Source organism: Elaeis guineensis, chromosome 9 (assembly GCF_000442705.2).
Source record: "Elaeis guineensis isolate ETL-2024a chromosome 9, EG11, whole genome shotgun sequence".
In the NCBI taxonomy this organism is placed as follows: Eukaryota; Viridiplantae; Streptophyta; class Magnoliopsida; order Arecales; family Arecaceae; genus Elaeis; species Elaeis guineensis.
In genome coordinates, this window is record NC_026001.2 from 52,527,791 (window position 1) to 52,544,061 (window position 16,271).

Genomic DNA, 16,271 nt, shown 5'->3' on the forward strand with positions numbered 1-16,271 from the left:
GAACATGTGGAACACTTGCGGACTATTCTCGGATCCTACGGGAGAACCCCCTTTATGTAAAGAAGGAGAAATGTTACTTTGCCCAGGAAGAAATTCTATTCTTGGGCCATCATGTTGGGGGCAGTCTGATACTCATGGACCAGGAGAAGGTTCATGCCATCCAGGAGTGGCAGGCCCCTACCAAGGTGATGGAGCTACGATCCTTCCTCGGGCTTGTCTACTACTATAGGCGGTTTATTGCAAGTTATTCCCGTTGTGCCGCATCCTTGACGGAGTTATTGTGGAAGGACCGATCGTGGGATTGGTCCTCAAGGTATCAGCAAGCCTTTGAGGATTTGAAAGCAGTAGTGATGGAGGAGCCAGTGCTGTGGCTGCCAGATCATACACTGCCATTCAAAGTCCACATTGATGCTTCTGATTATGCTATGCAGGGGTCCTAATTTAGGAGGGCCATCTAGTGGCTTTTGAAAGTCGGAAGTTAAATGACATCGAGAGATGATACACTGTCCATGAGAAGGAGATGACAGCGGTGGTCCACTGTCTGAGAGTATGGAGGTATTATCTCCTTGGGTCACGATTTGTTGTTCGGATAGACAATGTGGCCCTTAGCTACTTCCAAACACAGAAGAAGCTATCTCCCAAACAAGCCCGTTGGCAAGATTTTTTGGCAGAGTTTGACATGGTCTCGGAATATAGGCCAGGGTGTATGAATCAAGTGGCTGATGCTTTAAGTCGTAAGGCTGAGCTCGCGGCTTAGATGGTGGATGAGCAAAGTCAAATCAGCCAAGTGCAAGCAACCCTTCAACCAAAGATTCGAGAGGGGCTACTGAAGGACCCTGCCGCTGTGATCCTGAAGCAGCTCATCGAAGAAGGAAAGATGCGGCGGTTCTGGATCGAGGATGGACTCATCTTCACAAAAGGATGTCGGATGTATGTTCCTCAGGTGGGCAACCTTAAAAGAGAGCTCTTGCAAGAATGTCATGACATTCTTTGGGCTGGCCATCCAGGAATGCACCGAACACTTGCCCTCATGGAGCGGGCATACTACTGGCCAAAAATGGGGAGGATGTGGTAGAATATGTTCGGACGTGTCTCATTTGCCAGTAGGACAAGGTAGAGCGGTGCAAACCTGGTGGCATTCTTGAACCCCTACCTATACCTGAACGGCCTTGGGAGAGCGTCTCAATGGATTTCATCTCGAGTTTGCCAAGAGTAGGAGATTTTGGATCGATCCTTGTGGTGGTAGATCGGTTATCCAAATATAGCATCTTTATTCCTGCACCCCTACATTGCTCTGCAAAGGAGGCAGCTCGACTTTTCTTGAAGCATGTGGTGAAGTATCGGGGCATCCCTCAGAACATAGTCAGTGATAGAGATTCCAGGTTCTTGGGATGATTTTGGATCGGGCTCTTCAAACTCCTTGGTTCCAAACTATACTTTTTCACTAGCCTTCACCCCTAGACTGATGGCCAGACTGAAAGAATAAATGCTCTCCTTGAGCAATACTTGCGGCACTTTGTGAGTGCCAACCAATAGGATTGGGTGAAGTTGCTCGATATAGCCCAATTCTCTTACAACTTGCAACGGAGCTCTGCATTGGGCAAGAGCCCCTTTGAAATCATCACTGGTTAGCAACCCTCCACTCTGCATACAGTGGTTGTGGGATATACAGGAAACAGCCCGTCTGCATATCATTTGGCCAAGGAGTGGCATCGCAATACGGAGATTGCACGGGCATACCTTGAGAAGGCTGCTAAGAAGATGAAGAAGTGGGCTGATAGGGGAAGGAGACCTTTGGACTTCAAGCAAGGTGACATGGTGCTGGTCAAGCTCCAACCAGCTCAACTTCGGTTCTTTCACAAAGTGCATAAAGGACTGGTTCGCAAGTATGAAGGTCCATTCCCTATCATTAGAAGGATAGAAAATGTGTCCTACCAGCTGCAACTTCCTGTATGGTTCAAGGTGCATCCTGTATTCCACGGAAGTTGCCTCAAGCCGTACCATGCCAACCAGGTGGATCCCACGAGGAACATGTCAAGCCGTCCAACCCCTACTTCTACCTCCTTGGAGAGATGGGTCGACATCATTCTGATGGATAGAGTTCATGTTTTACCCAGTGGTGCAGAAGAAATTCAATACTTGGTGAAGTGGAGAGGACTTCTTGAGTCAGAAGCTAGCTGGAAACTGGAGGATTCGCTACGGCACGAGGAGGATCGGGTCGAAGCATACAGAAGGAGCACATCGATGAGGACGTCGATCTGATCAAGTGGGGGAGTCTGTCAGGGCCTTTTTTCTTGCATTTTTGTTTTGCAATGGCCTCTGACACAGTCTTGTACATACCTTGTAACTAGATGGCATGAACAACCGCCGCCACACTATTTTTTCTTATTTTGGATGGGTTTTGGGGTGTTTTCATCATGTCGGGGCTTCTGAAGGCGAGCCATAAAAATACAATGCTGCTTGATCATTTGGAACCCCCGAGGTGGGATTTGGGTGGATGCCCTGCTTGTATAGTATTGGGAGGGTGGGCGAGAACAATCCAGTAGACCAGTTTCCTTGCGGATTCTTGCGGTGTCCATTGTTGTCTCCCTGCCTCCTGAGCCCCTAATTGTAGTCTGAGTAGCGGTTGTATAGGCTTGTATTCCTTTGATTTCATTAATGAAAATACTATTCTTACAGTGCCATATCTGAGCGTGTTGCCGTGCCTTTTTCTTATTGTTGGTGCAAAAATCCACCGACGTCGGAGAAGCTGGAATTGAGGGAGTCGCGATCGTCCTCGGGACCTGCAAAAAAAGTCTAAACCGGAGTTGGGGTGCTCCGGCAAGACCCTCCAACGCTCAAGTCAGTTCTCTACCTCAACAAAAATGGAGTACTTGAATAGAAATTTTAGCAGAGTTTTGAGATGAAATTAGAGCTTAGAGAATAACGTATCTGGGGTCCCCTTTTTATAGGTGGAGGGCATAACAGATTGATAGCGACGTTTGTAACTGCCTGGTAGTGGGCCGTTCAGGGTCATAAGAAGTTTGTTGCGGAGAGTAGTGGCGTCAGGGGCTACTCAGAGCCACGTAGAGCTTGTCGCGGGGAGTGGAGTGGTGTCTGTTGTCATGACTTGCCAGAGAGTGGTGGAGCCACATGGAATCCATTACAGGGAGTGGAGTAGGGTGGCGGCTCTTGTCGTAGCTTGTCAGAGAGTGGTGAGCCATGTGGAATCCATTGCAGGGAGTGGAGCAGGGTGGCGGCTCTTGTCGTGGCTTGTCAGAGAGTTCGGATCCATCGGTCGAAGCTCGACTAGGATGCCTGATGAAGTAGAGCGGCTCTTCACATCGTCGTTCTGGGAGAGGCCCGGATGTTTTGAGGTTGCTGACGTTTCAGACGAAAGTCATCTGCTGTAGGAGCTCGGATGAAAGTTTTCTGTTGGTGAAGTCCGATTTTATATGGAACCCGGTAGTAGGTCGACCGACAGTGGATTTCGGATGGTGTTGGAGAGGGTCACCCACTGGGGGGGTTTTGGAGAGTTCTGAGGAAATTTGGTCAGCGCTGTTGAAGTCCAGTCGGCGCTGTTGAAGTCCGGCTGACATTATTTGAGGCCGATGGCTGGGGAGGTATGGCAGATGTCGGGGGTGATTGGTTGTTGGGGGAGCCCCGGCTGCTGGAACCCATCTGTCATAGAAGTTCGTCCGACATCTATTCGCTACAGAAGTTCGGTCGGAATCTGATTCTCGTAGAAGTTCGGATGGGGATCGTTTATTGAAGAAGCTCGGCTGAAGCCCGCCTGCAACAGGAGTCCGGAAGGGATTCGCTTACAATAGAAGCTCGGATAGAGGCTTACAGTAGAGATCCGACATGGATCGCTCGTAGTAGAAATTCGGAGTAGATCGCTTGTAATAGAAGCTCGGAGTAGATCATTTGTAGCGAGAGTCTGGATGAAGTCTACCTGCAATAGGAATTCGGGGCAGAGGTCCGGCTCCCGTAGGAGCTCGGATGAAATAAAAAAGGCGGTCGACCGCCGTAGAAATATGGGTGGAGTCGGGTTGCTGTAGAAATCTGTCCTTGGGGAAGTTCGGCCATGGATGAAATCTGGGAAGTTCGGATTAGAATCTGTCATGGCCGGAAGAGATCTGGAAGAGGTCCGGAGAATGGTCGATCATTGTAGAAGGTCGATAGATAGTGAAGCCCGGAGAGCATTTGAAGCAGTTCGGTGGACGACTGAAGAAGTTCATCATTGGAGAAGTCTGAAAGGGCATTATCATAGCTCAGACAGTTGGGGAAGTTTAGAAAAGCATCGCACCAGGTCGAAAATTCGGTTGCCGGAGAAATTCGAAAAAGATGCCGCACAAAGTTGGAGGGATCTCGGAAGAGTTGGCCTCTTATGAACTTCGACTGGGGGTATTTTATACCCAACACCAGTCCCCCTACTTCCGAGTTCGAGTTTCGAATGAAGGAAGTACATAAAAATTTTTGCAACCGAAGTTGCTCCCTCGATTTTGTGCACGACGTTCTCAGATATTTTGGCATTTTGTGTGCGTGTGCTGGAGTCTTTTTGGATCGAAGCGATCCGAAGGAAATTTTCGAAATCCCCGCTGGCGCGTTGCCCTGGGCGATCTGAAGACTTTTCGAAAACCTCCATTGGAGCGCTGCCCTAGGTGATCCGAAGAGACTTTTCAGAATCCCCGCTGGAGCGCCCCCCTATGTACCTCCTAATAATGGCCCTGTCAGCAGTCAACCGCTCGCCATGGTGAGTGGGACACGTGGCGAGCGGTGGTCGGCCTGGGGACATCCGCCATCATTACTGCATCGGGCCCTGTTGTCTATTTAAGCCCACTCCTCTCCTCCAGGGACTTCACTTCGCTTGAAAGCCCAGTTGGTGCTCTTCTTCTTCCTGAGAGCTCCACTCCTCTCCATTGTCCTTTTCAGCCTTAGGTCTTCTTTGAGTCAACTCCCACCATTTTTGCTGCCTTCCTGCTTCCCTCGGGCCAATCCAGGTTGGTCCCAAAACTTCTTTGCTCTCTCATCATTTTGTGGTTCCTTCTTCTTCTTGCTCCGTCTGTGTAGCTTCGAGAGTTTATCGGTAGTCTTCCCCCGATTTTTCGAGATTTTTCTTCTCCTTCTCTCTCTCTCCCCCTTTTCTCTTCCTTCTTCTTGTTTTTTTTTTTTTTGACCTCTCCCCATTGTCTTCTTGTTGTAGGCATGGATGCGGAAGGCGCGGAAGCCGTACAACTGCTGGCCAGTGGCCTCAAGGCCTACAAGAGAAAAGGCACCGCAACCACCGGGCCGACAAAGAAGACCAGAATGCGAGAGGCGAGCTCAGCCATACTTGCCCAAACTGCCCTTGCTGCTGACGTCCCTTTGGACGCCGAGCCTTCAGTTCCCTGAGTCTTTTCATGGAATTCTCCCACAGAGGTTCCCGTTCTATAGGTCCGTCCCGAGGGGGTGCCAGGGGTCGAAAAGAGGAGAAAGTTCAGCGACCGTCGAGCTGCCATTGAAGACTCCTTCGACTTTGAAGAGGGCCCGAGGAAGGATTCCTTCAACAACATGGATTTAATAAAGAAGCTGGTAGGCAGGTGCGTCTCGCCCGAGGATCTTGAAGTAGCCGAATTGGGTGACACCGATCGAGGGAGTGGAGTTGTCACCACGAGCAACGGCGGACATCTTGACGTCATCGGGGATGAGGGACTGGAGGCGATCGATGTTGACGGTGAGACAGTAGAACTTGTTACGGAGGCGATGGAAGTAGCACATGCCGACCTTGTCGAAGTACCCGAGATGGTACTTGTCGGAGAGGATGCGGTGGTGGTGCATGCCTCCGACGTTACCGCGGCCACCGGGGTGCTTCCGGTTCTTCTTGAAGCGGGTCGTCATTGCCGCCGCTGCCATTCCCCGGGCTTTATCCTGCATTCTTCTTCTTAAGGTTAGGATTTTGGAAACGGAGCGGAACGGGTCGAAGAGCGAAAGTCGGCAGTTTCACCGGATGTACCGGGAGATGTTGCTAAGAAAGATGGAGCTAGAAGGGGAAGTCGAAGACTTGAAGCAGTCTCCAATAAGGACCTGTGATCGAGAGCTCGAAGTCGGAAGAAGCCGAGCTCCTTTAGAGCTCTTCTTAACTTTTGTCCTTCAATGTATTCTCTTTCCTTTCTTGTAGTTTTTCTTTTTTGGCCTCCGGGGCTTGATAATGTATACTTTGATAATGAAATGAAAAGGAGATTCTCCGTTATCTTGTTCATTTTTGCATTAAGTTGTCGTTTACCGAATTCCTCTTGCCTTTTGTCTTGTTCAATGTCGTTGTTGTTTAGTGGTTCCTGATTGTCGCCGTGTCGATTTGCCCTTTTTATTTGTCCCTTAGGTTCGAGCTCAGAAGTCCGAACTTTCCATTATCTCGAGGTGGTCGGTTTATCTTTGACTTGTGTTGACTTCCCTCTTAGAGAGACTGGGGGTTTTTGGTAGGAATCTCCTTCCTCGTTGAGACAAGGTTCCCTGTAGCTCGTTTTTTCATTTATCGCTGGTGTAGTTCGTCGCTTTTTTTTTCGCTTCCCCCTTCCTTCTGTGTTTGGGTGGGGGTCTTCCCTCCGCTCTTGACGGGGTCGTGAGAGTGTAGAGGAATCATCGGGGAAGCTTTCCTCCTTGTCGATCAATCGAGTCTTTGCTTGCGTCGGGATGAGGTCCTCACCTTGTTCCTGACAGTCGGCTTCAGCTCGCATTAGGATGAGATTTTCCTCCTGTTCCTAACAAGGCTGCGGAGGCACATAAGGGCCATGTAAGGGCCTCTCCTCCCATCCGGTCTTTAAGAAATCGGGCCTTCGACTTTGCTCTTGTTAGGACGAGGTTCTCCTCCTGTTCCTAACAAGACTGTGGGGGCACATAAGGGCCGTTGTAAGGGCCTCTCCCCTCATCCGATCTTTAAGAAATCGGGCCTTCGACTTTGCTCATGTTAGGACGAGGTTCTCCTCCTGTTTCTAACAAGGCTGTGGGGGCACATAAGGGCCGTTGTAAGGGCCTCTCCCCCCATCTGGTCTTTAAGAAATCGGGCCTTCGACTTTGCTCATGTTAGGACGAGGTTCTCCTCCTGTTCCTAACAAGGCTATGGGGGCACATAAGGGCTGTTGTAAGGACCTCTCCCCCCATCTGATCTTTAAGAAATCAGACCTTCGACTTTGCTCATGTTAGGACGAGGTTCTCCTCCTGTTCCTAACAAGGTTGTGGGGCACATAAAGGCCGTTGTAAGGGCCTCTCCCTCCATTCGGTCTTTAAGAAATCGGGCCTTCGACTTTGCGCATGTTAGGATGAGGTTCCCCTCCTATTCCTAACAAGGCTGTGGGGGCACATAAGGGCCGTTATAAGGGCTCTCCCCCCATCCGATCATTAAGAAATCAGACCTTCGACTTTGCTCATGTTAGGACGAAATTCTTCTCCTATTTCTAACAAGCTTAATTTCAATTGCGTGGGAGAATTATTTTCTGTCGTTATAAACTCATGCTAAAAGAAAAATATGCAAGTATGAAACTTTTATTTAAGGCATAGTTATTGGTAATACATCCGTAGATTTTTCGAGTTCCATGGTCGCGGAAGCTCTGCTCCTCCGAGCTCTTTCAAATAGTACATTCCAGGTCGGACTACCTCCTTGACTTCATACGGGCCTTCCCAGTTCGGGGCAAGTTTCCCTTGATTCTGAGGTTGTGAGGCAGCGGCTCGCCGTAGCACCAGGTCCCCCGCCCGGAAGACCTTGCTTTTGATCCAGGAGTTGTAGTAGCGGGCTACTTTCTGTTTGTAAGCTGCCATCCGAACTTGAGCCGCCTCTCGCTTTTCTTCTAACAAGTCGAGGTTGGCCTTGAGATCCTATGGGTTGCGCTGTTCATCGATCGCCATGACTCGTGCTGACGAAAGCTTGAGTTCTATTGGGATCACAGCTTCTGTCCCAAAGGCTAGGGCAAAGGGGGTCTCCCCGGTGGGCAATCTCTGAGTAGTTCGGTATGCCCATAACACATGATAGAGCTCGTCAGCCCAAGTTCTTTTGCTTTTTCAAGTCTCGCTTTGATGCCTTGCAACAGAGTTCGGTTAGTCACCTCAGCCTCACCGTTTGCTTGAGGATGGGCCACCGAAGTGAAGTTGTGGGAGATGTTTAGGTCCTCACAAAATTCGATAAATTTTGCTTCAGCAAATTGTCATCCATTATCAGTAATGAGGTTCTGGGTAAGCTAAACCTACAGACAATCAACTTCCAAACAAAGTCTTGCACTTTAGCTTCCGCGATTTTTGCCAAAGGTTCAGCTTCGACCCACTTGGTGAAATAGTCTATTGCCACCAGGAGAAACTTCTGCTGCCTCGATGCCATGGGGAAAGGTCCGAGGATATCCATCCCCATTGCACGAATGGCCATGGGACACTCAATGGTGTAAGTTCAGAGGCAGGTTGCCTTTGTACATTGGCATGTCTCTGATACCAGTCATATCTTCAGACATATTCGACGGAGTTATGGTACATGGTAGGCCAGTAATAACCTTGTCGGAGCAGCTTATGGGATAAAGACCTGGCCCCCAGGTGATTTTCACAGACTCCCTCATGCACCTCCCTCAAGGCAAAGTCAGCTTCGGAAGGCCGAGATATTTAAAGAGGGGCAAAGAGTACGACCTCTTGTATAGCCTGCCTTCATAGAGGATATATCGAGAGGCCTAGTTCTTAAGCTTCTGAGCCTCTTTTGCATCAGGAGGAAGAACCCCATCCTTGAGGTACACAACTAGCGGGTCGATCTAGCTGGGTTCATAGCTGATCTCCATCATAAATCGTGATTCTTCCATGCTTGGGTGCTTCAGAACCTCGAAGAAGACTTCCTTAGGTAGTTCGGTCGGAGCCAGCGTAGCCAACTTGGAGAGAAGGTCAGCCCTGGCATTCTCTGATCTCGAGATCTGCCTGATGTCGAAGCTGTCGAAGGTAGGGATGATCTCCCTTACCCTCTCGAGATATCTAGCCATACTGTCCTCCCGAGCTTCGTAATTTCCACTGACCTGTCCTACCACTAATTGGGAATCACTGTAGGCTTGAAGCCAATCTACGTCTAATTCTTTGGCAACCTTTAGTCCCGTAATCAGAGCTTCATATTCTGCTCCGTTATTTATTGCGGGGAACTCGAAGCGCAGTGCATACTCTGCGACAATCCCATCTAGATTGACCAAAATCAGACCCGTCCCTGTGCCTGACATATTGGAGGAACCATCCACGTAGAGGGCCCAAGAACCATCAGGAAGATCGGCCTCGGGAGTCGGCCGGAGTCCGGGATTATCAGCTTCATCTTGTCCAAGTTCGGCCTCCTCTGGGATAGTGCATTCCACTATGAAGTCTGCTAATATCTGAGCTTTGATCACTGGCCGAGTCGATAGTTGATGTCGAACTCTGTGAGCTCGACCGCCCATTTTGTGATTCTTCCGAAGGCATCCGCTCGATGCAGGACCGCCTTGATCGGCTGGTCGGTGAGCAGTGTTATGGTGTGTCCTTGAAAGTAAGGTCGGAGCCTTCGGGCTGCAATCAACAAGGCATAAGTTAGTTTCTCTAACTTAGTATACCTGATTTCGGCATCTCTCAATACTCGGCTTATGTAGTAGATCGGCCGTTGAACTTTCGCTTCTTCCTTAATCAGAACTGCAGCGAGGGCGACAGGGAAAACCGCCAGGTATAGGAACAATTCCTCTCCAGGCTCAGGCTTTGCCAATAATGGTGATGAGCTGAGGTAGGTCTTCAGCTCCTCGAATGCCTGCTGACATCCAACGGTCCAATAGAAGTTCTTGGGCTGCTTGAGGGTCTGAAAGAAAGGTAAGCATCGCTCAGCCGATCTTGAGATGAAGCGATTTAGAGCCGCTACTCTCCCGATGAGGTGTTGAACCTCCTTTATCGACCTCGGGGTAGTCATCTCCTGGATGGCGTGAATCCTTTTGGGTTTGCCTCGATCCCGCACCCCAATACCATGAAGCCCAGAAATTTTTCTGAGGTTACTCCAAAAGCGCATTTGGCTGGGTTCAGCTTCATCTTGTATTTTCGAAGGGCGCTGAAGGTCTCCTCAAGGTCGGCGACGTGGTTCACCAAGGATCTGCTCTTTACGAGTATGTCGTCCACGTAGACCTCCATATTGCGGCCGATCTGCTCTTTGAAGATCTTATTCACTAGCCGCTGATATGTCGCCCCTGCATTTTTGAGGCCAAAAGGCATGACCCTGTAACAATAAAGGCCATGGTTAGTTATAAAAGTGATTTTCTCTTCATCCTCTGGCGCCATCCTAATCTAATTGTAGCCGAAGAATGCATCTATGAAGGTGAGAAGCTCGTGGCCCGAGGTTGCATCTACTAATTGGTCGATTCTGGGCAGAGGGTAACTGTCCTTCGGGCAGGCATTATTCAGTTTTTTGAAGTCTATACACATTCTTCATTTGCCGTTCATCTTCTTAACCAAGACCACATTGGAAACCCAGGTCGGATAGTTGACCACTCTGATAAATCCTGCCTTTAGGAGTTTATCAACCTCCTCGGCTATTGCCACCTGTCTCTCCGATGCATGACTTCGAACTTTTTTCTTTGTCGGCTGGTGCCTGGGATCGACGGCCAGACGGTGCTGCATAACTTCAGCGTCGATCCCTGGCATGTCCGCCAGAATCCAAGCAAAAACATCCACATTCTTTCGCAGAAAATTAATAAGCTGTGTCCGCACCTCTTTCCCCAAGTTGGAGCCAATCTTCACCATGTGTTCCTCGTTCCCATCATTCAAAGGAATTGAGACAAGATCTTCCATTGGCCTGCCCCGCTCTTCTATCAGGTCGTCGCGGGTGTCTAATCCATCAATCGGACAGGGATCAGGCTGACCACTTTTTTGCAGGGCTATATTGTAGCAGTGCCTTGCCAGGGCTTGATCTCTCCTGACTTCTTCGACCCTCTGGTTAGTAAGAAATTTCAATTTCAGATGGTAGGTTGACACCACAGCCCGGAGGGTGTTGAGGCCAGGTCGGTCGAGGATTGCGTTGTAGGCTGACGGTGCCTTCACCACCAAAAAATCCACCAGAGCCTTGGATTATCTTGGATATCGATCTGCAACTACGGTCAAAGTTATTACTCCCTCCATCGGGATAGCATCGTCGGTAAACCCTACTAAAGGGGAGCCAATCGCCCTAAACGACCATCCGGGATGGACATTTTTGAGAAGGCATCGTAAAATAAAATATCAGTCGAGCTTCCACTATCAACGAGGATGCGGCGTATATCATAATCAGTAATGTTTAAAGAAACTACAACCACATCGTTATGGGAGAACTGGACCTCTCGGGCATCTTCTTCAGTAAAGGTTATGGGTCCTTCAGTCCTTTGCCGCTTGGGCAGTCCGGTCGATCCGCTGGCCGCTCCCTTCCGGGGCTCTCCAAAGATGGTGCAGACGATCCGATTGGAAGCTGATTCTCCCTACCTTTTAGGCCGGCGTCGGATGGATCTGTCGACCACTATTGTCGGAGGAGGGGGAAGGGCCTAGAAAACCTGGGGCGAGGCCGGAGCTTGAGATCTGGCTGCGGAGGCCGTGGATCGCTTGGTGGATACTCTGCGGGGAGGCATCAGGTGAGGATCTAGTAGAAGAAGGAGAAGAGAATGTCGGAGAAGACGATCGGAATCGGTCCCACTGCGCACTCCTTTAAGAACAAGGATACTGCAAAGACACAGGCCCTTCCTCTAGCGCCAATTCTGTTGGTGCAAAAATCTGCCGGTGTCGGAGAAGCTGGAGTTGAGGGAGTCACGGTCACCGTCGGGACCTGCAAAGAAAGTCTAAACTGGAGTTGGGGGTGCTCCGCAAGACCCTCTGACGCTCAAGTCAGTTCTCTGTCTCAACAAAAATGGAGTGCTCGAATGAGAATTTTAGCAAAGTTTTAAGATAGAAATTAGATCTTAGAGAATAACGTATCTGGGGTCCCCTTTTTATAGGCGGAGGGCGTAACAGATTGATAGCGACATTTGTAACTGCCTGGTAGTGGGCCGTTCAGGGTCATAAGGAGTTTTTGCGGAGAGTAGTGGCGTCAGGGGCTGCTCAGAGCCACGTGGAGCTTGTCGCAGGGAGTGGAGTGGTGTCTGTTATCGTGACTTGCCAGAGAGTGGTGGAGCCACATAGAATCCATTGCAGAGAGTGGAGCAGGGTGGCGGCTCTTGTTGTGGCTTGTCAGAGAGTGGTGGAGCCGCTGGAATCCATTGCAGGGAGTGGAGTAGGGTGGCGGCTCTTGTCGTGGCTTGTCAGAGAGTTCGGATCCGTCGGTCGAAGCTCGACTAGGATGCCTGATGAAGCAGAACGGCTCTTCACATCGTCGTTCTGGGAGAGGCCCGGATGTTCCGAGGTCACTGACGTTTCAGGCGAAAGTCATCTGCTGTAGGAGCTTGGACGAAAGCTTTCTGTTGGTGAAGTCTGGTTTTATACGGAACCCAACTGTAGGTCGACCGACAGTGGATTTCGGATGGTGTTGGAGAGGGTCACCCCTGGGGGGGGTCTGGAGAGTTCTGAGGAAATTCGGTCGGCGCTGTTGAAGTCCGACTGACATTATTTGAGGTCGATGGCTGGGGAGGTACGGCAGACGCCGGGGGCGATTGGCTGTTGGGGGAGCCCCGACTGTTGGAACCCATCTGTCGTAGAAGTTCGTCCGACATCTATCCGCTACAGAAGTTCGATCGGAGTCTGATTTTCATAGAAGTCCGGATGGGGATCGTTTATTGAAAAAGCTCGGCTGAAGTCTGCCTGCAACAGGAGTCCGGAAGGGATTCGTTCACAATAGAAGCTCAGATAGAGGCTTACAGTAGAGATCCGACGTGGACCGCTCATAGTAGAAATTCGAAGTAGGTCGCTTGTAATAGAAGCTCAGAGTAGACCATTTGTAGCGGGAGTCCGAATAAAGTCTACCTGCAATAGAAATTCGAGGCAGAGGTCTGGCTCCCGTAGGAGCTCGGATGAAATCAAAAAGGCGGTCGACCACCGTAGAAATATGGGTGGAGTCAGGTTGCTATAGAAATCTGTCTTTGGGGAAGTTCGGCCATGAACGAAGTCTGGAAAGTTTGGATTAGAATCTGTCATGGCTGGAAGAGATCTGGAAGAGGTCAGGAGAACGGTCGATCATTGTAGAAGGTCGGTAGATAGTGAAGCCCGAAGAGCATTTGAAGCAGTTCGGTGGATGACTGAAGAAGTTCATCGTTGGAGAAGTCTGGAAGGGCATTATCATAGCTTAGATAGTTGGGGGAGTTTAGAAAAGCGTCACACCAGGTCGGAAATTCGGTTGCCGGAGAAATCCAGAAAAGATGCCGCACAAAGTCGGAGGGATCTCGGGAGAGTTGGCCTCTTATGAACTTCGACTGGGGGTATTTTATACCCAACACTTATATTTTTCTATGCATCTTGCTGGGTGCATTTTGGCTGGCTCCTTTGTGTAGGTGACATCGGGGCGCCGCACGGGTTTGGTCGTCCAAGAGGCGAAGTCTGTGACAGCAAGGCTGACTCCTCAGTCTAATTTTTTGCAAGAATCTCAGCCTGTGCGGCGTTGGATGCCCCGTCCCCTTAGCCTCCTCACAATCCCCACCCCCAGGGATGGTAACAACAAAGCAAAATAGGGGCAAACATTCAAGGTGCATAGAGAAATTCTCCCCTACCTCTTTTATTTTAGTTCCCACGAAATTTGGATACTGGAGACCCACCCATGTCCCCGAATATCCCACTAAGATACAATCCCAAGGCTTGCCGCCAAGGGTCGGCACATATGCAGCTTATATAAAGGCGGTGGACAACTCCAACGATCGCTGGGAACTCCCTAAAACCCCTGCCAACCGCAGCCAGCCGCTCTAGGAAGTTTGGGGAGGAGTTTGGAACCGCTGGAAATCGTCCGGCACTGGGACTCGAGTCCCACCTCCTGGGTCCCGCATCCCTTGGCTCCTCTGACCGCTCGTCCTGCGTGCCCTCCCGCACACCCAGTCAGGTGTCTTGGGTTGCGCATCCCACTGTGCGTGCCAGTAAGTCACGCTGCACGTCTTCGCTGCATGCCCAGCGATGCGCGTATCCATGCAACCCACTGCTGGCGCCTGCATCCGGCCAAGTGCTTGTGCACATGCACGCCCTCGTCCAATGCACCCACGATCTCCACGCCCATAGCCTTGCGCCCATGGTCCGCGTGCTCCACAGCCCCACCACAATCCCTGCACCCGATAGCCCACGCATCGCCATGGCCTGCGTGCCCCCATGACCTGCATGCCCTCCACGACCTGCGCGCCCTTTGGCCCGGCTTGAGTGCATTTTGTCTGAGAGCTACGCTCGTTGGGCCGGGCATGCATCTGCTCGTGCCCGATCTTTGCATGCACCTTTGCCAGAGTCCCCGCATGCTTTTATCTTCATCCAGGAACCGGACCAGATGATGGCGCCTTATCATGGCAGAGCTCCAGCCATGCTCCGACCCATCCGAGGTTGGCACGGCAAAGGCACCAGAGCCCATGCCAACCCACGTAAGATGCCAGCGGGGGTCCAATGCTGGTCCTCTGATCGCCACTTGGCTCCACCGCAGGGATCAAGAATGTGCATATATCTGGACAACCCCTCGAATATGAAGCCCCTCCGATATCCAGCTCGTCCGACCAGCATTGCCCCGATGCCCCCACACGAGACCGTTCGAGAGTGACACCACCTTTGCCCCACAGTCATGCCATGGTGGACCCACCTCCTACGGGCCAGGGGGAGCCGGGAACACGGCCAAAGCTCCGCACCCCTCCTCGAACCAAGAGGAATCCTCGAGTATCCAGCATCCTGGCGGGTCCCCCGCCATGCCAAATATCACACGTCCGGAGCCCCCCATCGAGATCAATGCCACGGTGAGCATCCACGCATCCCGATGGGTCCACCGCCATGCCAAATATCATGCGTTTGGATCCCCCCTGGATATCATGCCACGGTGATGCCGCTTCTTGGCGAACCATCGCTCCCTCGACGTGAGCCCCGGCAAGGCATCCCCGCCAAACTCTGACCTCATTTTTGGGCCATCATGGGTTCACGATGGGAGGGGGTCGGGTGGGGGAAGAGTTGTGGGGTGGGACGAATCTGTGCGACTTTGGGCTGGATCTCAGTTGATCGTGGTAGCAAGGCCACTCTGCCACTTACAATGCCCCGTTGCGTATTTAAGTCATCTGCAAAGGATTCTGCCCGCCGCCCGTCCGAAATTGCACTCCAAGGCTGCCGCCCGTGGCCGCTACGCCGCGGGGGCTGCGCCAGCGACACGAGCCCTTGGGGGCCAAGGGCCCCTACTGTGGGTCGGGAGGCGGACGACAGGCTTGGGTGCTGCTTCACTAGGTTGGATTCTGACTTAGAGGCATTCAGTCATAATCCGGCACACGGTAGCTTCGCATCGCTGGCTTTTCAACCAAGAGCGATGACCAATTGTGTGAATCAACGGTTCCTCTCGTAATAGGTTGAATTACTATTGTGGCACGCCATCAGTAGGGTAAAACTAACCTATCTCACAATGGTCTAAACCCAGCTCACGTTCCCTATTGGTGGGTGAACAATCCAACACTTGGTGAATTCTGCTTCACAATGATAGGAAGAGTCGACATCGAAGGATCAAAAAGCAATGTCGCTATGATCGCTTGGCTGCCACAAGCCAGTTATCCCTGTGGTAACTTTTCTGACACCTCTAGCTTCAAATCCCGAAGGTCTAAAGGATCGATAGGCCATGCTTTCACAGTTCATATTCATACTGGAAATCAGAATCAAATGAGCTTTTACCCTTTTGTTCCACACGAGATTTCTATTCTCGTTGAGCTCATCTTAGGATACTTGCATTATCTTTTAACAGATGTGCCGCCCCAGCCAAACTCCCCACTTGACAATGTCTTCCGCCCGATCGACCCATCGGGGGCGGGCCTTGGAGCCAAAAGGAGGGGCCGGGCCCCACTTCCGACTCACAGAATAAGTAAAATAATGTTAAAAGTAGTGGTATTTCACTTGCGCCAGTCGGGCCGGCTCCCACTTATCCTACACCTCTCAAGTCATTTCACAAAGTCGGACTAGAGTCAGCTCAACAGGGTCTTCTTTCCCCACTGATTCTGCCAAGCCCATTCTCTTGGCTGTGGTTTTGTTGGATAGCAGACAGGGATAGTGGGAATCTCGTTAATCCATTCATGCGCGTCACTAATTAGATGACGAGGCATTTGGCTACCTTAAGAGAGTCATAGTTACTCCCACCATTTATCCGTGCTTGGTTGAAATTTTTCACTTTGACATTCAGAGCACTAGGCAGAAAT

General features: G+C 50.8%; 2 protein-coding genes and 1 pseudogene across 2 annotated transcripts; 1 reads left to right on the top strand and 2 right to left on the bottom strand.

Moving 5' to 3' along the window:
- Nucleotides 1-757: 757 nt before the first annotated feature.
- On the top strand, nt 758-2,262 carry LOC140851491 (uncharacterized). The gene is made up of 3 exons (XM_073243026.1): nt 758-943; nt 1,008-1,113; nt 1,673-2,262. The coding sequence occupies exons 1-3, from the start codon at nt 758-760 to the stop codon at nt 2,260-2,262; spliced, it is 882 nt and encodes a 293-aa protein (XP_073099127.1).
- A 3,276-nt stretch (nt 2,263-5,538) lies between these two features.
- On the bottom strand, nt 5,539-5,874 carry LOC109505184 (large ribosomal subunit protein uL15x-like). The gene has a single exon (XM_019847529.1). It carries the CDS (start codon nt 5,872-5,874, stop codon nt 5,539-5,541), a length of 336 nt encoding a protein of 111 aa, XP_019703088.1.
- A 9,189-nt stretch (nt 5,875-15,063) lies between these two features.
- LOC140851861 (28S ribosomal RNA) overlaps nt 15,064-16,271 on the bottom strand; it is a 4,378-nt pseudogene continuing 3,170 nt past the window's right edge.

Bases quoted from the DNA above. Each gene is read 5' to 3' on its own strand.
- LOC140851491 (XM_073243026.1), top strand. From the start codon at position 758: ATGGTGGATGAGCAAAGTCAAATCAGCCAAGTGCAAGCAACCCTTCAA. The intron at 944-1,007 runs GTGGGCAACCTT...CTGGCCATCCAG, and splicing joins GTCGGATGTATGTTCCTCAG to GAATGCACCGAACACTTGCC. The intron at 1,114-1,672 runs GTAGAGCGGTGC...TGGGATATACAG, and splicing joins TCATTTGCCAGTAGGACAAG to GAAACAGCCCGTCTGCATAT.
- LOC109505184 (XM_019847529.1), bottom strand. From the start codon at position 5,874: ATGGCAGCGGCGGCAATGACGACCCGCTTCAAGAAGAACCGGAAGCAC.